Genomic DNA, 22,600 nt, shown 5'->3' with positions numbered 1-22,600 from the left:
CGTAGACCCACTTTGATTCGTCGCAATCCGTGCATGGGTCGAAATATTCGAACTTCTCGGTCTACGAGGGAGCCCGAGCTGTGCTGGAGTCAGCATAGCCAGCAGCGTAGCGCTTTGTTGTGCGTCGTCACCTTCAGGGCTGAGCAGAGGTGACGCCTCAAAACAAACCGCACGCCCGTGGCTACCTGATTCCAGCTGAGCTTGGGCTCCCTCGTAGACCGAGGAATTCGAATATTTCGACGCATGCATGGATTGCCAAAAATCAGAGTGGGTCTACGACTCGAACCACTCAATATGTCTTATAATTTTTCTGCTCCCAATACCGAATAATTGATGATCACTCGATCGATTGCATGAGTAGATGATTCTGGCTTTCAGATTTGGATTCCTGAGCTGATATTATGTGAGATAACTCTCGAAGAACCAAAAAAAAAATTCGATTGCTGAGAAAAACATGAATCATTGTCTTCAATGGGTTCATCATGCTTGTCTCACGTATTTTGATCTCAGGAATCCGAATCTGGGAGGAAAATTGAACTATCTCTCGAATTGAACTAATTGTCTGCATTTTTGTGCGTTTTTTGGCATCAATTAGAGGATATCTCGAAGGAAAAAAATCGTCGCCTAATTTTGACAACGGATTCGTGTTCCTGAGGTCAAAATTCATGAAAAAAAGTGCCATACCATCAATTCTCAAGAAATCAAAGCTTTTGGCCAAAATCCGAGATTTTTTCAAGGGGTACCCCTTGCGATTTTTTAAAATTTTGACCGAAATTTTTGATCGTCTGAATGGGATCGTATGGAGGTATTTTGACCTCAGAAACACGAATTTATTGTCCAAATTAAGCTACGATTGTTTCTCTTCGAGATATTCTCAAATTTGTACCAAAAAATGCAAAAAAAATGAGGATAACTCGGTTATTTTCGAAGATAGATCAAATTTTTCTCCGGATTCGGATTCCTCAACTCAAATTACATTACGATAGTCTAAAAAATCGATTTTTCATTTTTGACCCCAAAAAGCTGTAAATCGGCAATAACTCGGTCAATTCCAGAGATGGATCCATATCTCTTGCAAATTCGGAGTTCTTAGGGCAAAATACGTGAGAAAAGCATGATTGACCCAATTACAAAGAAGATTGTTTTTTTTGCTTGAAAATCGGAATTTTTCTTGGTTCTTCAAAAGTAATCTAACATATAATCAGTTGAGAAATCCAAATTTGAAAGCCAGAATCATCTACTCATGCAATCGATCGAGTAATCATCGATTATTCGCTGTTCGAAGCAGAATAATTATAAGACATCGATTGGTTCTAGTCGTAGACCCACATAGATTCGTCGCAATCCATGCGAGGGTCGAAATATTCGAATTTCCGAATTCACCAGCAAACCCAAGCTTAGCTAGAGTCAAGTAGCCACGGGCGCGCGGTTTGTTTTGAGGCGTCACCTCTGCTCAGCCCTGAAGGTGACGACCCACAACAAAGTGCTACCCTGCTGGCTACGCTGACTCCAGCACAGCTCGGGCTCCCTCGTAGACCGAGAAATTCGAATATTTCGACCCATGCACGGATTGCGACGAATCAAAGTGGGTCTACGACTAAAACCGAACGATGTCTTATAATTATTCTGCTTCGGACAGCGAATAATTGATAATGACTCGATCGATTGCATGAGTAGATGATTTTGGCTTTTAAATTTGGATCCCTGAGCTGATTATATATAAGATGAAGCTCAAAAAACCGAAAAAAAAATCGATTTTCGACTTTTTTCGGACAAAGGGCGAGGTTTTTTGGGGATTCTTTATTTCGGGGATATGTTATGTTTGAATTTCACCGCTGTTGGTCACGTCTGCGCATTCGCCGATACAGCTAGCGCTAAGTCGCGGAATTTTCGTGAACTACAAAAACTAGTGCTATCTGATGGACTTTTCAAAAACTGATTTCAGCGCAAGTCCACATGGGGTAAGTTACCTACGAACAATTCATCGTCATCGGTAAGCAACTCCGCATAGGGTAAGTTACCTACGAACAATTCATCGTCATCGGTCGGTCCATGGACATCGGTCGGCGAATCCGCATAGGGTATATTTCCTACGAACAATTCATCGTCATCGGTCGGTATCAGATCCGATAACTTACTGATCAAAAACTCGTGACACACCCTTGACGTTCCATCGGAGCATGTTCTTTAAATCGAAGTTGAACACAACCCTGATGTTGACGAATACTAATGATGACATGTCATTGAATTTACTCCTTTGTCCAGGTAATTGCATTCTTGGTCTCGACACGGAAAAAACCCAGAGGATCAGAGGCTACAGTCTTCAGGTATTTGCAATTTTCGGGCCTGGACAATAAATCCAAGCAACTGCGAAGTTACGTGTGAGTCTTATTTTAATATGGATACAGCGTCTAAATGAAAAATGCAGGTTTGTTAGTTTCTGGCTCCTCCAGTATCCGGTAATCTATAAACATTCCAAGACTTGTACCATAGATATCTTGTACTTGTTTCAGAAAAATCGTTGGGGTTCTTCGTTCGATTTGCGATGCTGCTCTTTGACAGAACTTCGCACGTGTTGTCCATTTTGTCGCATTTCTGAACGGAAAAATGGAGATCTCTCGACGAGTATCAGGAATTGCTCGGTCCAGTCGACACGCTCGTTTTCCTGAAGCCGTAATATAGGTATCGTCATGTATTTTGAGTTTGAGAATCCACAACTGCTTCCTAATTGAATTTATCCAACGACCGGTCGATTAATAAGCCAATCGTTTGTTGCAGACGTAGAAATATCAAGATATTCCGATGGTTTCGGGTCGTGGCACAATTGACTCGACAAATTCAAGTCCAATTTATCCAACGACTGGTCGATTAATGAGCTAATTATTCATCAATTATTAGCTGTTGGGAGCATAAAAATTATAAGACATATCGATTATTTTTAGTCGTAGACCCACTTTGATTCGTCGCAATCCGTGCATGGGTCGAAATATTCGAATTTCTCGGTCTACGAGGGAGCCCGAGCTGTGCTGGAGTCAGCGTAGCCAGCAGGGTAGCACTTTGTTGTGGGTCGTCACCTTCAGGGCTGAGCAGAGGTGACGCCTCAAAACAAACCGCGCGCCCGTGGCTACTTGACTCTAGCTAAGCTTGGGTTTGCTGGTGAATTCGGAAATTCGAATATTTCGACCCTCGCATGGATTGCGACGAATCTATGTGGGTCTACGACTAGAACCAATCGATGTCTTATAATTATTCTGCTTCGAACAGCGAATAATCGCTGATTACTCGATCGATTGCATGAGTAGATGATTCTGGCTTTCAAATTTGGATTTCTCAACTGATTATATGTTAGATTAGTTTTGAAGAACCAAGAAAAATTCCGATTTTCAAGCAAAAAAAACAATCTTCTTTTTAATTGGGTCAATCATGCTTTTCTCACGTATTTCGCCCTAAGAACTCCGAATTTGCAAGAGATATGGATCCATCTCTGGAATTGACCGAGTTATTGCCGATTTTCAGCTTTTTGGGGTCAAAAATGAAAAATCGATTTTTTAGACTATCGTAATGTAATTTGAGTTGAGGAATCCGAATCCGGAGGAAAATTTGATCTATCTTCAAAAATAACCGAGTTATCCTCATTTTTTTTGCATTTTTTGCTACAAATTTGAGAATATCTCGAAGAGAAAAAATCGTAGCTTGATTTGGACAATAAATTCGTGTTTCTGAGGTCAAAATACCTCCATACGATCCCATTCAGACGATCAAAAATTTTGGTCAAAATTTTAAAAAATCGCAAGGGGTACCCCTCGAAAAAAATCTCGGATTTTGGCCAAAAGCTTTGATTTCTTGAGAATTGATGGTATGGCACTTTTTTTCATGAATTTTGACCTCAGGAACACGAATCCGTTGTCAAAATTAGGCGACGATTTTTTCCCTTCGAGATATCCTCTAATTGATGCCAAAAAACGCACAAAAATGCAGACAATTAGTTCAATTCGAGAGATAGTTCAATTTTCCTCCCAGATTCGGATTCCTGAGATCAAAATACGTAAGAAGAGCATATTAAACCTAATTAAAACAATGACTAATTTTTTGCTCAAAAATCGAATTTTTTTTCGGTTCTTCGAGAGTAATCCCACATATAATCAGCTCCGAAATCCAAATTTGAAAGCCAAAATCATCTACTCATGCAATCGATCGAGTCATCATCAATTATTTGGTATTGGGAGCAGAAAAATTATAAGACATATTGAGTGGTTCTAGTCGTAGACCCACTTTGATTTTTGGCAATCCATGCATGCGTCGAAATATTCGAATTCCTCGGTCTACGAGGGAGCCCAAGCTCAGCTGGAATCAGGTAGCCACGGGCGTCCGGTTTGTTTTGAGGCGTCACCTCTGCTCAGCCCTGAAGGTGACGACCCACAACAAAGCGCTACGCTGCTGGCTACGCTGACTCCAGCACAGCTCGGGCTCCCTCGTAGACCGAGAAATTCGAATATTTCGACCCATGCACGGATTGCGACGAATCAAAGTGGGTCTACGACTAGAACCAATCGATGTCTTATAATTATTCTGCTTCGAACAGCGAATAATTGATGATTACTTGATCGATTGCATGAGTAGATGATTTTGGATTTTAGATTTTGATTCCTGAGCTGATTACATGTAAGATGAAGCTTAAAAAACGAAAAAAAATTTCGATTTTTGACTTTTTTCGGACAAAAGGCGAGGTTTTTTGGGGATTTTTTACGTTTGAATTCTATTGCTGTTGATCACGTCTGTGCACTCGCCGATACAGCTAGCAGGAATAAAACCTTTCAGGAATAAAAATGAATGAATAAATCCATCATAGTACTGCGAGCTCCTCAGTTGTTCTATACGATTTCGGTCACGCCAATAAAATTCCTAATTCATTTCAACGTTTGTTATTGAGAAATGAGCGCGAGTCAAACTACACCTTTCGTATGTACAAATATAAATTATACATGATATATAAGTAAGTGGATATATGTACGTGTATGTATACAGGGTGAATCCTTCAACTCTGTCAACCCGTCAGGGGTATGTTGGGGCTGCTCAGACAAGCATTTTGAGGTAACACACTTATGGTCGGAAACTCCTCCTAACGGCTGTGGAGGGCTTTGAAGATTTTTTTAAAATTTATTTATTCATTTATTTTTTTTTTCTGGTACCCAGGGGTTGCTCCTACTTTCGCTCGGATTCGAACGTAATGGTTTGTTCTGCGCTCAAAAACGTACTTCTTAGTGTCTCATCGGTACAATGACAAGTCGAGTAATTATGAACCGCCTTACTTGGGTCGAGCTAACAGATGTGCATTATGCGTACCGCGCCAATGATTCGAATTCACTCGCTGCGCAACGCTGGTATCGTGAACGGTTCCCAAACCGACCTTTTCCCCACAGGCAAGTTTTCTCTGCAGTTAATCGTCACGCGAGGGAAACTGGGTACCATAAAGAAAAAAATAAAAACAAAAAAAAATTAAAAAAAAAATTTTTAAAACAAAACTCCAAAGCCCTCCACAGCCGTTAGGAGGAGTTTCCGACCATAAGTGTATTACCTCAAAATGCTTGTCTGAGCAGCCCCAACATACCCCTGACGGGTTGACAGAGTTGAAGGATTCACCCTGTATACCTTGGATAAATATGTCATGCCTTTTTTCGTATAGCTCTACCAGAGCGTAGAGTAAGTATCCATCAAAGAAAATCTTTGTTTCCAATTCAATTCACAACGCATTCATCTCATGCGTTCTCATTGATATGCCATCAATTTGCTAGATCTGTGCGGGAGCCAATGCTAATCGAAAGCTCCCAAGATAAGGAGGACGTTGTTGGATCGAAAGATTTGCATGACACACAACCAGGGAATTTATTCCAAAACCTATCATTTTCGCGACCAATGCGATCACACGACGTCCTTGCTGTTGCCTGAGTCTATTGAGAGACAGTCTGTGAACAACATCTGATTAGTACGTACAATAAAATCAAGGATACGAATGAAAAAACTTGGAGAGTCTTCAGAAAGTTTGGATTCCTGAAATCAGAAAGCAAACTGCATGTTAGTAGCCAGAGACAGCCTGTGAATAACATCTGATTAGCAATGGACCTAAAAACTGAAACCTAACACCTGTAAGGAAATTGAAATTAGTATGAAAACTGAAAATAAAAAATATTGATTAGGAGCTGTAAGCAAATATTATTAATATTGATAATCTGAAAGGTAAACTTTTGATTAGTATCTTATAAATAATCCCCTGGAAGTCAAGTACCACGCACAAAAAGGTGCAATAGTACTTGATTCCTTACAATTTTTTGGTTTTTGGGTTTAAAACGCATAAAGCGTTGCGATGCATTTTTTAAGCGCCAAGTCCGCGCGCGTACGAGCAGCAGCAACGAAACTTGGGCTTTTATTTTACTTTAAATTCCTGAAAAAAAATCTCTCAAAGTTTTTAAAGCGCCTTGCAAGATGGCAAGTCACGCTAGTTATTGTTTAAAAAATGGCCCAATCGGGCATACAAGAAATAACATATATAAACAAATAACATGCGATTCCTCGTCCGCGCGCTATGTACCCGCGCGAGCAGCGTCAGACTTGGAATAATTATGCTAATGGAAATCGAAGAAATGCAATTTTTAATCGCATCCTTCTATTCCAATTAACATTGGGGAGTGGAAATAGGGAAGGTTTGAACATTTGTGGCGTGGCGGTCGGTGGTCCTCTTCGACGCGACGTCTTCGAGCTCAACGTCCACCTCACTTCCATGCACCACGGCTGGTACGGAGAGCAAAGTGGACGCATTTTGCCCATTCCAAGTGACCAGAAATATTACAGGGAAGAAAAAAACTTAATCTAATTGAATTTGTTTGGTTGGGTTTGTGAACCATTGGAAGTAAAAGCATCTAGTAGATCTCAGCAAAGAGATCTAAAAGACCGCACGAAAAGAATTATTATAAAAATATCAAGCAAAATATTGCAAAAAATTAGCCAACGCAATTTGATAAACTCTAGTTAATTGATCACTTGGAATTGCTGTGAAAAGAAAAGTTGCACTTCCGATTTCTTGCCTACCCACTTTGTTAAGCCCACACCCGGCCCAACGGTTAAAACTATGAGTTGCATACTCGCATTCACACTGCACATACATTCCAAATAGAACCCCTTCGCGATGCATGAATTTACCTATACCTGCCTTTCACCTATATTTATCCAAGAAATGATTTTACTGACGAAATCCCCGAATCACACCAGCGCCGGCGCTTCGAACCATTTCATTCACATTCGCTTTGTCAAACTTTTGACAACTGACTCTATGAAAAAAATTAAAAAAAAAAGTCTTTTCAAAGTGTAATTGTGTTCAGGCTGCCCATGCCTCGGCCGAAGCCGTAATTTTGAAGAGGTGTGTGTTTTTTAGGCCGAAATAATTCAAATTTGTATATTTTTAACGAGAAAAGCTTAAGGGCTGTGTGTGTAAGGGAAAAAAATTCCCATGTGTTTATACATCTCATTCAAACCAATCTCACTCACATATCACATTCATTGCCGTGGTCTCTCGTTCAAAAACTCACCATACCTGTTGTGTGGAAAGAAATAGTGCGGGCTGCCCATGCCCTGGCCAAAGCCAAAGAATTTAGTAAATTTTGAAAAGGTGTGTGTTTTTCTGAACCGAAATTTATAATCAACATTGAGAATCTTTGAATGATTTTAGTAACTTGATTTTAGTTGATTCAAATTTTGTAGTACTTTGATAGAATGTCATTAGAATCTTTGAACAATGATTTTAATCAATCTCATATCTATTTGTATACTGACAGTGAGCAAAGAAAGTAAAGGGCTGATAGATTTGTGTGAGGGAAGAAAAATTTATGCATGATTAGACATCCTAGATCTCGTTAATCTAAATTTACTTACTTTAGAGGTAATGAGCGCAGACTTAACAATTGAAACTAATAATAACCTAATTCCTAATTGTAATTTATTGTTATTTTTTATATTACTTATAAATATATGTGTTTTGTGTGCATAATATAGGCTTCCATTGCCCCGGCCAAAGCCGTAATTTATAAATTTTTAAATGTGTGTGGTTTTATCGGCCGAAATTCATTAAACTTCCAGAATCGTGAAATGATTTGAATAACGTGATTCTCATGAATTGAAATACAACAATGTTTCGATAATTTCATTTGAAATCGTATTGGAAAATGGTATAAGCAAAAGAATGAATTTAATTCATATTAATTAAGGGCTTAAAAATGTGTGTGTTTGGGGTAAGGTTTCTTATGACTAATTCTTTTTTTTTTTTTTCTTAATGCTAACAAAAAATAATATAGGTAGTGAAATAATATTTTTCTTCGATCAGGATTCCACTTCGGAAGATGAAACGTTGCCCAAGAATATTCTTATACCTTATTATAAATACCTTAATTATTTTCAAACTTAATTTAAATCTTATTTATTTCCACACTTAATTTATATCTTAATTATTTTCACACTCAATCTATATCTTAATTATTTCTATACTAAATCCAATGTCCGCGGTAGTTTCTTGAAGCTTAATCGGATACTTAAAGTTAACAAGAGAATCAGGGAGGAAAGAAGATGTTGAAAAATATGTTTCCATATCAATCAGTTGGAGTTAATTACTTTGAATGAATGAGAATTGAGAATAACTGAATCGACAAATTTTTTTATCTCCAAAAAATCAATTACGTATTTTTTAATCGCTCGGAGCTGCTGATCATACCTGATTCTCCTCGAGAAAGTGAAACTATGGTAAAGAACCACCATTCGAACGGCCTAATTTTTTTTACTAGTTAGTGATCGACGAAAACGAGATCAATCACTAAAAATTATTATAAAATGCAAGAAAACGCGTTGGCCAATCAAACGATGGTCTTTACCGTTGCCTATGAGCCGCGCACTCTTGCTTACATAAGGTTGGTGGATGATGATTTATTTGAATAGTTCATAGTGTATGAACTATTTGTCAACTGACTAACCAATAGATCAACTAACTGAATAATTTTCCAAAAAAATTCTATACCTGTGACTCTACAAACTGCAAGTGCGCTATGCTCAACGACAACCGAACCTACGATTACCTGAGCTAATAAAATGATTTTAAAATCTAAAAGTACCGCCACGCCACGCGAATTGGGGGAACATACTTATTCTATAAAATACAACGATCCCGATGCCAGCGTTCACCATCGTGTGAGCTGGCAAAGAAATCGAGGAAATCTGACTGCTGGGACTTACCCCACCGCTGCCGGTACCAAAACCGGACCCGAGCTGGTTCCCAAGCTCAGGGGTCTTGGATTTTACCCGGATGTCTCTGCCTCCCTGATGACTATAGCTGTGTAGTAGGTTGAATGTAGAAGATGTAGTACGATGAGAGGTCGATACAATGCTCCTTCGATACTCCCACGAAAAATAGTGCTCTAAAAATGACAAGAAGAGAAAAACATGAATAATTAGAAAAAAGACTCCGTCAAAGATAAAAAACAGTGGTAGAAAATTGTATTTACCGAAATTTTTCACTTTATGCGTGTGGTTGGTGACCAGCCAGACGAGGAGACTTTATTGTAGGTAGTAAAAACTTTTATCTGTAAGACGAAATTTAAATATTTTTGATAAAGTGGATTTCTAATACACAGGCGGTGCGAGTCACAGAATTCGGAGAATGTGACTAGAATTATTAAAATTTGAGGCTCACCAATTCTGCTCGAATGTAGTGAACAGAAATCCGGTTTGAGTAGCTACGGAATCGTTCTCAGCAGTATTGCACGTGCCAGTTAGATTAGTTGCACCGATACGTATAGTATGCCATCGAAGTGCAACAGGCTCTGGGCTCTATAATGCATAATACCAATACACGAATAAGTATTGCAGTTCCAAATCAAATTGATTCAGATTACAAACCCCACGGCGACAAGGTCGTCTTCGCCATAAAATCACAGCCCGGTATTACGAATACCGAGCAATTATAATCGAATCAAAATTACCAAGTGTCTATTACGCAGCAACTTTACGAGAAATGAAAATTTCGTGAAAAACCGTTGAAAGATTAGGAACTCGATTCTCCGAAACAAAAAATAGTGCACTCTGATTCGAAATATTACATCAACAAACTAAGATATTCTATTGTTGTAACAAATTAAACGTGAAAATAAATCGTAATAAGTAGGGGCATAGTCGCATGATCGACCTTAATTCGACCGTTCGCAATCGAATCGCAGTAAGTCGAAACAAAGGCGCCCGCTCGCTGCTCGCTACGAAAATACGTGGGGAAAGATAGAAAAGAAGAGAAGTTAGAACGAACCAGATTGTAGGACAGGAAAGGTTAAGATCCGGGTAGAAGAAGTTTCAGATCTCCATATTGCATTGTGAGTATGCATTTCGAAGAAACTGCAGAGACGCAGATTGCTTCGCAGCAGGTCTAGGACCGGTTCATAACTTGTCCATGCCTGTCTGGCCCGGGCAGAGCCATGCAGTATCTCAGGTAAAACCATTTTATATTCCAATTCAGTAGATTATTCTTGTCCCAATATTAGAATTAATGTTCAAGCTGATTAGTGCGACCTTTAGGATTAGGTATTATGCGATATGGTTAAATTAGTAAGGAGTTATGAGTGCACGAGGTGTACTGTTCGAAATTCGGGAAGCTAATGGCGTCGTAGCTTCGAGACGCTTCGAGACGCTTCGAGACTCCCAGCATGCATTGCTGGTGGGGCTCGCCGCATGGTGGCGTTCCAGTCGACACAACCCTGTCGTTTGCGAATAGTAATGATAACATGTCATTATAATTACTCCTTTATTCAGGTAATTGCATCCTTGGTCTCGGAATCGAAGACAGTCAGCGGATCAAAGGCTACAGCCTTCAGGTATTTGCAATTTTCGGGCCTGGACAATAAATCCAAGCAACTGCGAAGTTACGTGTCAGTTTTATTTCAATATGGATACAGCGTCTCAAAGGAAAATGTAGGTTTGTTGGTTCCTGGCTCCTCCAGCATCCAGTAATCTATAAACATTTTAATATTTGTACTTGTTTCAGAAAAATCGTTGGGGTTCTCCGTTCGATTCGCGATGCTGCTTTTTGACAGAACTTCGCACGTTATGTCCATTTTGTCGCATTTCTGGACGAAAAAATGGAGATCTCTCGACGAGTATCAGGAATTGCTCGGTCCAGTCGACACGCTCGTTTTCCTGAAGCCGTAATATAGGTATCGTCATCTATTTTGAGTTTGAGAATCCACAACTGCTTCCTAATTTAATTTATCCAACGACCGGTCGATTAATAAGCCAATCGTTTGTTGCAGACGTAGAAATATCAAGATATTCCGATGGTTTCGGGTCGTGGCACAATTGACTCGACGAATTTAAGTCCAATTTATCCAACGGCCGGTCGATTGATGAGCTAATTATTCATCAATTATTCGCTGTTGGGAGCACAAAAATGATAAGACATATCGATTATTTTTAGTCGTAGACCCACTTTGATTTGTCGCAATCCGTGCATGGGTCGGAATATTCGAATTTCTCGGTCTACGAGGGAGCCCGAGCTGTGCTGGAGTCAGCGTAGCCACGGGCGCGCGGTATGTTGTGGGGCGTGACCTCTGCTCAGCCCCGAAGGTGACGTCACACAACAAAACGCTAGCTGCTGGCTACGCTGACTCCAGTTTAGGTCCCTTGTAGACCGAGAAATTCGAATTTCCCGACGCATGCATGGATCGCGACGAATCAAAGTGGGTCTACGACTAAAACCACTCGATATGTCTTATAATTTTCCTCCTCCCAAATCGTAATCGCAAATTTTTCACTGTAATGAGCAGAGAAATTGAAATATCTCTGTAGCTTTGAGTCGTGGCTCACCTAATTCGTCGGATTTATGTTCTTAAGTTCGAAATGTATTAGAATAAGGTATTTTGAAACATTCGAAACGCATCCTGTATTGTGTTAGCAATATTGCAGTATCTGTGAGACTCTGGTCGTTTATCGATATACGAGTCAATAATGAAGTCTAGTCCCTGAAGTTTTGGCACTTCTACGTGTTGAGGGCCCAGAAACGATGGTAATACTAATCCTCTGTTTAAATTGATTGACTGCTGTACTCTACTGCTTTGAGAAGTCAAAAAATTGTAATACCTTGATAGCTCCTAGTTGTTGTTCAATTATGTAATCAGATTCTTGTTTTCAAGATCAAAATACATACAACTACTGCTCCGTCATCATTATTTATTATTTCCCGCTCTTCTCCTGAATCTTTCTCGAATTTTATCTCATTTTGAATGAATTAGTGGACTTCCTCCATGTCCTGTGAGTTTTTGACGCCCTGCAGCTAGAGTAACACGACCTTAGACTTGTTTCCAGATGTTGACCGAATATTTTCTATTTTTTCCTTCCTTTCCTGATTTCTTTTCGATTTTGAGTCAATTTTTCAATTGATCCGCCAATTACTGCATTTCCCGGCCTTTCTAGAGGTTCCCTGTGATCCAGAACCGAAGGTACGTCATCCTACATTAATTCCCGATTTTTTTCTGATTTTTTGCGATTTTTTCCTATTTTTTTTCCGACTCAAAGCTACAGAGATATTTCAATTTCTCTGATCATTTCAGTGAAAAATTTGCGATTACTCGATTAATTAATCGAGCAAAATATTCTCGCAAGAAGAGTCGGATTTCTGGGCTCCAAATCTGAGAAAAAATATCACCTCAAAACTGGCCCTGCTGGTAGGAAAAGCCGAAAATCGCCAGAAAATCTTATCTTCCGGTCGAAAATCGTCAATGATCGCCAAAAAACCTTTCCTCTCTTCGAGAAGAAGCAAAAAATCGCCAATGAACCACCCCTTTGGATCGAAAACCGCCAAAAATCGTGAACAAACCACCCTAATACGTCAAGACCCGTCAAAAATCCCCAAAAAACCTCGTCCTTTGTCCGAAAAAGTCGAAAATCGAATTTTTTTTTGGTGCTTCAAGCTTGATCTCACTGATAATCAGCTCAGAAATCCAAATCTGAAAGCCAAAATCATCTACTCATGCATTCGATCACATAATCATTAATTATTCGCTGTTGAGAGAAGAATAATTATAAGACATATCGAGTGGTTTTAGTCGTGGACCCACTTTGATTCGTCGCAATCCGTGCATGGGTCGAAATATTCGAATTTCTCGGTCTACGAGGAAGCCCGAGCTGTGCTGGAGTCAGCGTAGCCAGCAGGGTAGCACTTTGTTGTGAGACGTCACCTTCAGGGCTGAGCAGAGGTGACGCCTCAAAACAAACCGCGCGCCCGTGGCTACCTCTGACTCTAGCTAAGCTTGGGTTTGCTGGTGAATTCAGAAATTCGAATATTTCGGCCTATGCATGGATTGCGACGAATCTATGTGGGTCTACGACTCAAACCAATCGATGTCTTATAATTATTCTGCTTCGAACAGCGAATAATTGATGATTACTCGATCGATTGCATGAGTAGAATATTTTGGCTTTCGAATTTGGATTTCGGAGCTCATTATATGTGAGATTACTCTTGAAGAACCAAAAAAAAAATTCGATTTTTGAGCAAAAAATAAATCATTGTTCTAATTGGGTTTTAATATATATATTCCTGAGGTCAAAATACATAAGAAAAGTGCCATACGATCAATTTTAAAGAATAAAAATTGATTGGATGGCATTTTTCTTATGTATTTTGACCTCAGGAACACGAATCCGTTGTCCAAATTGAGCTACGATTTTTTCCCTTATAGATATCCTGTGCGATTCCTGAACTCAAATTACATCAATATAGACTAGAAAACCAATTTTTTATTTTTGACCGCAAAAAGCAGAAAATTGGCGATAACTCGCTTAATTTTATAAATAGATCAATTTTTCTTCCAGATTCGGATTCCTGAAATCAAAATACGTAAGAAAAGCATATTAAACCCAATCAAAACAATGATTAATTTTTTGCTAAGAAATCGAATTTTTTTTGGCTTCTCAAGGGTAATCTCACGTATAATTAGCTCAGGAATCCAAATTCGAAAAGCCAAAATCATCTACTCATGCAATCGATCGAGTAATCATCAATTATTCGCTGTTCGAAGCAGAATAATTATAAGACATCGATTGGTTTTAGTCGTAGACCTACATAGATTCGTCGCAATCCATGCATACGCCGAAATATTCGAATTTCTCGGTCTACAAGGGGACCAAACTGGAGTCAGGTAGCCACGGGCGCGCGGTATGTTGTGGGGCGTGACCTCTGCTCAGTTTCGAAGGTGAGGTCTCACAACAAAACGCTAGCTGCTGGCTACGCTGACTCCAGTTTAGGTCCCTTGTAGACCGAGAAATTCGAATATTTCGACCCATGCATGGATCGCGACGAATCAAAGTGGGTCTACGACTAAAACCACTCGATATGTCTCATAATTTCTCTCCTCCCAAATCGTAATCGCAAATTTTTCACTGTAATGAGCAGAGAAATTGAAATCAAATCAAAGTGCGTCTACGACTAAAAATAATCGATATGTCTAATAATTTTTATGCTCCCAACAGCGAATAACTGATGATTACTCGATCGATTGCATGAGTAGATGATTTTGGCTCTCAGATTTGGATTTCTGAGCTAATTATATGTGAGATAAGGCTCAAAAAACCGAGAACAAATTCGATTTTCGACTTTTCTCGGACAAAGGGCGAGGCTTCTTGGGGACTTTTTATGTTTGAATTTTACCGCTGTTGGTCGCGTCTGCGCACTCGCTGATACAGCTAGCGCTAAGTAGTGGAATTTTCAGGAACTACAAAAACTAGTGCTATCTGATGGACTTTTCAAAAACTGATTTCAGCGCAAGTCCACATGGGGTAAGTTACCTACGAGCAATTCATCGTCACCGGTCGGTCCGTGGATATCGGTCGGCAACTCCGCATAGGGTAAATTTCCTACGAACAATTCATCGTCATCGGTCGGTATCAGATCTGATAACTTACCGATCAAAAACTCGTGACACACCCTTGACGTTCCATCGGAGCATATCCTTTAAATCGAAGTTGAACACAACCCTGATGTTGACGAATACTAATGATGACATGTCATTAAATTTACTCCTTTGTCCAGGTAATTGCATTCTTGGTCTTGACACGGAAAAAACCCAGAGGATCAGAGGCTACAGTTTTCAGGTATTTGCAATATTCGGGCCTGGACAATAAATCCAAGCAACTGCAAAGTTACGTGTCAGTTTCATTTTGATATGGATACAGCGTCCGAATGAAAAATGCAGGTTTGTTAGTTTCTGGTTCCTCTAGCATCCGGTAATCTATAAACATTTGAATATTTGTACTTGTTTCAGAAAAATCGTTGGGGTTCTCCGTTCGATCCGCGATGCTGCTTTTTGACAGAACTTCGCACGTTATGTCCATTTTGTCGCATTTCTGGACGAAAAAATGGAGATCTCTCGACGAGTATCAGGAATTGCTCGGTCCAGTCGACACGCTCGTTTTCCTGAAGCCGTAATATAGGTATCGTCATGCCAATAGTTCATAGTGTATGAACTATTTGTCAACTGACTAACCAATAGATCAACTAACTGAATAATTTTCCAAAAAAATTCTATACCTGTGACTCTACAAACTGCAAGTGCGCTATGCTCAACGACAACCGAACCTACGATTACCTGAGCTAATAAAATGATTTTAAAATCTAAAAGTACCGCCACGCCACGCGAATTGGGGGAACATACTTATTCTATAAAATACAACGATCCCGATGCCAGCGTTCACCATCGTGTGAGCTGGCAAAGAAATCGAGGAAATCTGACTGCTGGGACTTACCCCACCGCTGCCGGTACCAAAACCGGACCCGAGCTGGTTCCCAAGCTCAGGGGTCTTGGATTTTACCCGGATGTCTCTGCCTCCCTGATGACTATAGCTGTGTAGTAGGTTGAATGTAGAAGATGTAGTACGATGAGAGGTCGATACAATGCTCCTTCGATACTCCCACGAAAAATAGTGCTCTAAAAATGACAAGAAGAGAAAAACATGAATAATAAGAAAAAAGACTCCGTCAAAGATAAAAAACAGTGGTAGAAAATTGTATTTACCGAAATTTTTCACTTTATGCGTGTGGTTGGTGACCAGCCAGACGAGGAGACTTTATTGTAGGTAGTAAAAACTTTTATCTGTAAGACGAAATTTAAATATTTTTGATAAAGTGGATTTCTAATACACAGGCGGTGCGAGTCACAGAATTCGGAGAATGTGACTAGAATTATTAAAATTTGAGGCTCACCAATTCTGCTCGAATGTAGTGAACAGAAATCCGGTTTGAGTAGCTACGGAATCGTTCTCAGCAGTATTGCACGTGCCAGTTAGATTAGTTGCACCGATACGTATAGTATGCCATCGAAGTGCAACAGGCTCTGGGCTCTATAATGCATAATACCAATACACGAATAAGTATTGCAGTTCCAAATCAAATTGATTCAGATTACAAACCCCACGGCGACAAGGTCGTCTTCGCCATAAAATCACAGCCCGGTATTACGAATACCGAGCAATTATAATCGAATCAAAATTACCAAGTGTCTATTACGCAGCAACTTTACGAGAAATGAAAATTTCGTGAAAAACCGTTGAAAGATTAGGAACTCGATTCTCCGAAACAAAAAATAGTGCACTCTGATTCGAAATATTACATCAACAAACTAAGATATTCTATTGTTGTAACAAATTAAACGTGAAAATAAATCGTAATAAGTAGGGGCATAGTCGCATGATCGACCTTAATTCGACCGTTCGCGATCGAATCGCAGTAAGTCGAAACAAAGGCGCCCGCTCGCTGCTCGCTACGAAAATACGCGGGGAAAGATAGAAAAGAAGAGAAGTTAGAACGAACCAGATTGTAGGACAGGAAAGGTTAAGATCCGGGTAGAAGAAGTTTCAGATCTCCATATTGCATTGTGAGTATGCATTTCGAAGAAACTGCAGAGACGCAGATTGCTTCGCAGCAGGTCTAGGACCGGTTCATAACTTGTCCATGCCTGTCTGGCCCGGGCAGAGCCATGCAGTATCTCAGGTAAAACCATTTTATATTCCAATTCAGTAGATTATTCTTGTCCCAATATTAGAATTAATGTTCAAGCTGATTAGTGCGACCTTTAGGATTAGGTATTATGCGATATGGTTAAATTAGTAAGGAGTTATGAGTGCACGAGGTGTACTGTTCGAAATTCGGGAAGCTAATGGCGTCGTAGCTTCGAGACGCTTCGAGACGCTTCGAGACTCCCAGCATGCATTGCTGGTGGGGCTCGCCGCATGGTGGCGTTCCAGTCGACACAACCCTGTCGTTTGCGAATAGTAATGATAACATGTCATTATAATTACTCCTTTATTCAGGTAATTGCATCCTTGGTCTCGGAATCGAAGACAGTCAGCGGATCAAAGGCTACAGCCTTCAGGTATTTGCAATTTTCGGGCCTGGACAATAAATCCAAGCAACTGCGAAGTTACGTGTCAGTTTTATTTCAATATGGATACAGCGTCTCAAAGGAAAATGTAGGTTTGTTGGTTCCTGGCTCCTCCAGCATCCAGTAATCTATAAACATTTTAATATTTGTACTTGTTTCAGAAAAATCGTTGGGGTTCTCCGTTCGATTCGCGATGCTGCTTTTTGACAGAACTTCGCACGTTATGTCCATTTTGTCGCATTTCTGGACGAAAAAATGGAGATCTCTCGACGAGTATCAGGAATTGCTCGGTCCAGTCGACACGCTCGTTTTCCTGAAGCCGTAATATAGGTATCGTCATCTATTTTGAGTTTGAGAATCCACAACTGCTTCCTAATTTAATTTATCCAACGACCGGTCGATTAATAAGCCAATCGTTTGTTGCAGACGTAGAAATATCAAGATATTCCGATGGTTTCGGGTCGTGGCACAATTGACTCGACGAATTTAAGTCCAATTTATCCAACGGCCGGTCGATTGATGAGCTAATTATTCATCAATTATTCGCTGTTGGGAGCACAAAAATGATAAGACATATCGATTATTTTTAGTCGTAGACCCACTTTGATTTGTCGCAATCCGTGCATGGGTCGGAATATTCGAATTTCTCGGTCTACGAGGGAGCCCGAGCTGTGCTGGAGTCAGCGTAGCCACGGGCGCGCGGTATGTTGTGGGGCGTGACCTCTGCTCAGCCCCGAAGGTGACGTCACACAACAAAACGCTAGCTGCTGGCTACGCTGACTCCAGTTTAGGTCCCTTGTAGACCGAGAAATTCGAATTTCCCGACGCATGCATGGATCGCGACGAATCAAAGTGGGTCTACGACTAAAACCACTCGATATGTCTTATAATTTTCCTCCTCCCAAATCGTAATCGCAAATTTTTCACTGTAATGAGCAGAGAAATTGAAATATCTCTGTAGCTTTGAGTCGTGGCTCACCTAATTCGTCGGATTTATGTTCTTAAGTTCGAAATGTATTAGAATAAGGTATTTTGAAACATTCGAAACGCATCCTGTATTGTGTTAGCAATATTGCAGTATCTGTGAGACTCTGGTCGTTTATCGATATACGAGTCAATAATGAAGTCTAGTCCCTGAAGTTTTGGCACTTCTACGTGTTGAGGGCCCAGAAACGATGGTAATACTAATCCTCTGTTTAAATTGATTGACTGCTGTACTCTACTGCTTTGAGAAGTCAAAAAATTGTAATACCTTGATAGCTCCTAGTTGTTGTTCAATTATGTAATCAGATTCTTGTTTTCAAGATCAAAATACATACAACTACTGCTCCGTCATCATTATTTATTATTTCCCGCTCTTCTCCTGAATCTTTCTCGAATTTTATCTCATTTTGAATGAATTAGTGGACTTCCTCCATGTCCTGTGAGTTTTTGACGCCCTGCAGCTAGAGTAACACGACCTTAGACTTGTTTCCAGATGTTGACCGAATATTTTCTATTTTTTCCTTCCTTTCCTGATTTCTTTTCGATTTTGAGTCAATTTTTCAATTGATCCGCCAATTACTGCATTTCCCGGCCTTTCTAGAGGTTCCCTGTGATCCAGAACCGAAGGTACGTCATCCTACATTAATTCCCGATTTTTTTCTGATTTTTTGCGATTTTTTCCTATTTTTTTCCGACTCAAAGCTACAGAGATATTTCAATTTCTCTGATCATTTCAGTGAAAAATTTGCGATTACTCGATTAATTAATCGAGCAAAATATTCTCGCAAGAAGAGTCGGATTTCTGGGCTCCAAATCTGAGAAAAAATATCACCTCAAAACTGGCCCTGCTGGTAGGAAAAGCCGAAAATCGCCAGAAAATCTTATCTTCCGGTCGAAAATCGTCAATGATCGCCAAAAAACCTTTCCTCTCTTCCAGAAGAAGCAAAAAATCGCCAATGAACCACCCCTTTGGATCGAAAACCGCCAAAAATCGTGAACAAACCACCCTAATACGTCAAGACCCGTCAAAAATCCCCAAAAAAACCTCGTCCTTTGTCCGAAAAAGTCGAAAATCGAATTTTTTTTTGGTGCTTCAAGCTTGATCTCACTGATAATCAGCTCAGAAATCCAAATCTGAAAGCCAAAATCATCTACTCATGCATTCGATCACATAATCATTAATTATTCGCTGTTGAGAGAAGAATAATTATAAGACATATCGAGTGGTTTTAGTCGTGGACCCACTTTGATTCGTCGCAATCCGTGCATGGGTCGAAATATTCGAATTTCTCGGTCTACGAGGAAGCCCGAGCTGTGCTGGAGTCAGCGTAGCCAGCAGGGTAGCACTTTGTTGTGAGACGTCACCTTCAGGGCTGAGCAGAGGTGACGCCTCAAAACAAACCGCGCGCCCGTGGCTACCTCTGACTCTAGCTAAGCTTGGGTTTGCTGGTGAATTCAGAAATTCGAATATTTCGGCCTATGCATGGATTGCGACGAATCTATGTGGGTCTACGACTCAAACCAATCGATGTCTTATAATTATTCTGCTTCGAACAGCGAATAATTGATGATTACTCGATCGATTGCATGAGTAGAATATTTTGGCTTTCGAATTTGGATTTCGGAGCTCATTATATGTGAGATTACTCTTGAAGAACCAAAAAAAAAATTCGATTTTTGAGCAAAAAATAAATCATTGTTCTAATTGGGTTTTAATATATATATTCCTGAGGTCAAAATACATAAGAAAAGTGCCATACGATCAATTTTAAAGAATAAAAATTGATTGTATGGCATTTTTCTTATGTATTTTGACCTCAGGAACACGAATCCGTTGTCCAAATTGAGCTACGATTTTTTCCCTTATAGATATCCTGTGCGATTCCTGAACTCAAATTACATCAATATAGACTAGAAAACCAATTTTTTATTTTTGACCGCAAAAAGCAGAAAATTGGCGATAACTCGCTTAATTTTATAAATAGATCAATTTTTCTTCCAGATTCGGATTCCTGAAATCAAAATACGTAAGAAAAGCATATTAAACCCAATCAAAACAATGATTAATTTTTTGCTAAGAAATCGAATTTTTTTTGGCTTCTCAAGGGTAATCTCACGTATAATTAGCTCAGGAATCCAAATTCAAAAAGCCAAAATCATCTACTCATGCAATCGATCGAGTAATCATCAATTATTCGCTGTTCGAAGCAGAATAATTATAAGACATCGATTGGTTTTAGTCGTAGACCTACATAGATTCGTCGCAATCCATGCATACGCCGAAATATTCGAATTTCTCGGTCTACAAGGGGACCAAACTGGAGTCAGGTAGCCACGGGCGCGCGGTATGTTGTGGGGCGTGACCTCTGCTCAGTTTCGAAGGTGAGGTCTCACAACAAAACGCTAGCTGCTGGCTACGCTGACTCCAGTTTAGGTCCCTTGTAGACCGAGAAATTCGAATATTTCGACCCATGCATGGATCGCGACGAATCAAAGTGGGTCTACGACTAAAACCACTCGATATGTCTCATAATTTCTCTCCTCCCAAATCGTAATCGCAAATTTTTCACTGTAATGAGCAGAGAAATTGAAATCAAATCAAAGTGCGTCTACGACTAAAAATAATCGATATGTCTAATAATTTTTATGCTCCCAACAGCGAATAACTGATGATTACTCGATCGATTGCATGAGTAGATGATTTTGGCTCTCAGATTTGGATTTCTGAGCTAATTATATGTGAGATAAGGCTCAAAAAACCGAGAACAAATTCGATTTTCGACTTTTCTCGGACAAAGGGCGAGGCTTCTTGGGGACTTTTTATGTTTGAATTTTACCGCTGTTGGTCGCGTCTGCGCACTCGCTGATACAGCTAGCGCTAAGTAGTGGAATTTTCAGGAACTACAAAAACTAGTGCTATCTGATGGACTTTTCAAAAACTGATTTCAGCGCAAGTCCACATGGGGTAAGTTACCTACGAGCAATTCATCGTCACCGGTCGGTCCGTGGATATCGGTCGGCAACTCCGCATAGGGTAAATTTCCTACGAACAATTCATCGTCATCGGTCGGTATCAGATCTGATAACTTACCGATCAAAAACTCGTGACACACCCTTGACGTTCCATCGGAGCATATCCTTTAAATCGAAGTTGAACACAACCCTGATGTTGACGAATACTAATGATGACATGTCATTAAATTTACTCCTTTGTCCAGGTAATTGCATTCTTGGTCTTGACACAGAAAAAAACCCAGAGGATCAGAGGCTACAGTTTTCAGGTATTTGCAATTTTCGGGCCTGGACAATAAATCCAAGCAACTGCAAAGTTACGTGTCAGTTTTATTTTGATATGGATACAGCGTCCGAATGAAAAATGCAGGTTTGTTAGTTTCTGGTTCCTCTAGCATCCGGTAATCTATAAACATTTGAATATTTGTACTTGTTTCAGAAAAATCGTTGGGGTTCTCCGTTCGATCCGCGATGCTGCTTTTTGACAGAACTTCGCACGTTATGTCCATTTTGTCGCATTTCTGGACGAAAAAATGGAGATCTCTCGACGAGTATCAGGAATTGCTCGGTCCAGTCGACACGCTCGTTTTCCTGAAGCCGTAATATAGGTATCGTCATGTATTTGGAGTTTGAGAATCCACAACTGCTTCCTAATTTAATTTATCCAACGACCGGTCGATTAATAAGCCAATCGTTTGTTGCAGACGTAGAAATATCAAGATATTCCGATGGTTTCGGGTCGTGGCACAATTGACTCGACGAATTCAAGTCCAATTTATCCAACGGCCGGTCGATTGATGAGCTAATTATTCATCAATTATTCGCTGTTGGGAGCATACGAGAGAGCCCAAGCTGTGCTGGAGTCAGCGTAGCCAGCACCGTGGCGCTTTGTTGCGGGTCGTCACCTTCAGGGCTGAGCAGAGGTGACGCCTCAAAACAAACCCCTCGGCTGTGGCTACCTGATTTCAGCTAAGCTTGGGCTCCCTCGTAGACCGAGAAATTCGAATATTCCGACCCATGCATGAATTGCGACGAATCAAAGTGAGTCTACGACTGGAACCAATCGATGTCTCATAATTATTTTGCTTTGAACAGCGAATAACTGATGATTACTCGATCGATTGCTTGAGTAGATGATTTTGGCACATAGA

The 22,600-nt window shown here is 40.1% G+C and overlaps 2 protein-coding genes and 2 long non-coding RNA genes across 6 annotated transcripts; all 4 read left to right on the top strand.

The window, feature by feature from the left end:
* Positions 1-2,286: 2,286 nt before the first annotated feature.
* On the top strand, positions 2,287-2,969 carry LOC125502216. Its single transcript, XR_007280066.1, has 3 exons — positions 2,287-2,428; positions 2,514-2,682; positions 2,779-2,969. It is a non-coding gene; the product is annotated as an uncharacterized LOC125502216 (long non-coding RNA).
* A 7,770-nt stretch (positions 2,970-10,739) lies between these two features.
* On the top strand, positions 10,740-11,523 carry LOC125502215. 2 transcript variants are annotated; one of them, XM_048660111.1, is made up of 3 exons: positions 10,740-10,996; positions 11,066-11,234; positions 11,331-11,523. In XM_048660111.1, exons 1-2 carry the CDS (start codon positions 10,753-10,755, stop codon positions 11,227-11,229), a joined length of 408 nt encoding a protein of 135 aa, XP_048516068.1. In that variant the 5' UTR covers positions 10,740-10,752; the 3' UTR covers positions 11,230-11,234; positions 11,331-11,523. The 2 variants fall into 2 exon arrangements, 1 of the variants encoding a protein (XP_048516068.1); XR_007280065.1 differs by having other exon boundaries at positions 10,751-10,992.
* Positions 11,524-17,286: 5,763 nt separating this feature from the next.
* On the top strand, positions 17,287-18,072 carry LOC105686819. Of its 2 annotated transcripts, none has more exons than XM_048660287.1 (3): positions 17,287-17,545; positions 17,615-17,783; positions 17,880-18,072. In XM_048660287.1, the coding sequence occupies exons 1-2, from the start codon at positions 17,302-17,304 to the stop codon at positions 17,776-17,778; spliced, it is 408 nt and encodes a 135-aa protein (XP_048516244.1). In that variant the 5' UTR covers positions 17,287-17,301; the 3' UTR covers positions 17,779-17,783; positions 17,880-18,072. The 2 variants fall into 2 exon arrangements, 1 of the variants encoding a protein (XP_048516244.1); XR_007280108.1 differs by having other exon boundaries at positions 17,293-17,541.
* A 3,732-nt stretch (positions 18,073-21,804) lies between these two features.
* Positions 21,805-22,285, top strand: LOC125502088. Its single transcript, XR_007279938.1, has 3 exons — positions 21,805-21,819; positions 21,889-22,057; positions 22,154-22,285. It is a non-coding gene; the product is annotated as an uncharacterized LOC125502088 (long non-coding RNA).
* Positions 22,286-22,600: the final 315 nt, after the last annotated feature.

This window comes from Athalia rosae, chromosome 1 (assembly GCF_917208135.1).
Source record: "Athalia rosae chromosome 1, iyAthRosa1.1, whole genome shotgun sequence".
NCBI classification, from domain to species: domain Eukaryota; kingdom Metazoa; phylum Arthropoda; class Insecta; order Hymenoptera; family Athaliidae; genus Athalia; species Athalia rosae.
Note: the sequence above shows the minus strand (reverse complement) of the source record. Positions and strands in the feature narration are given on the sequence as shown.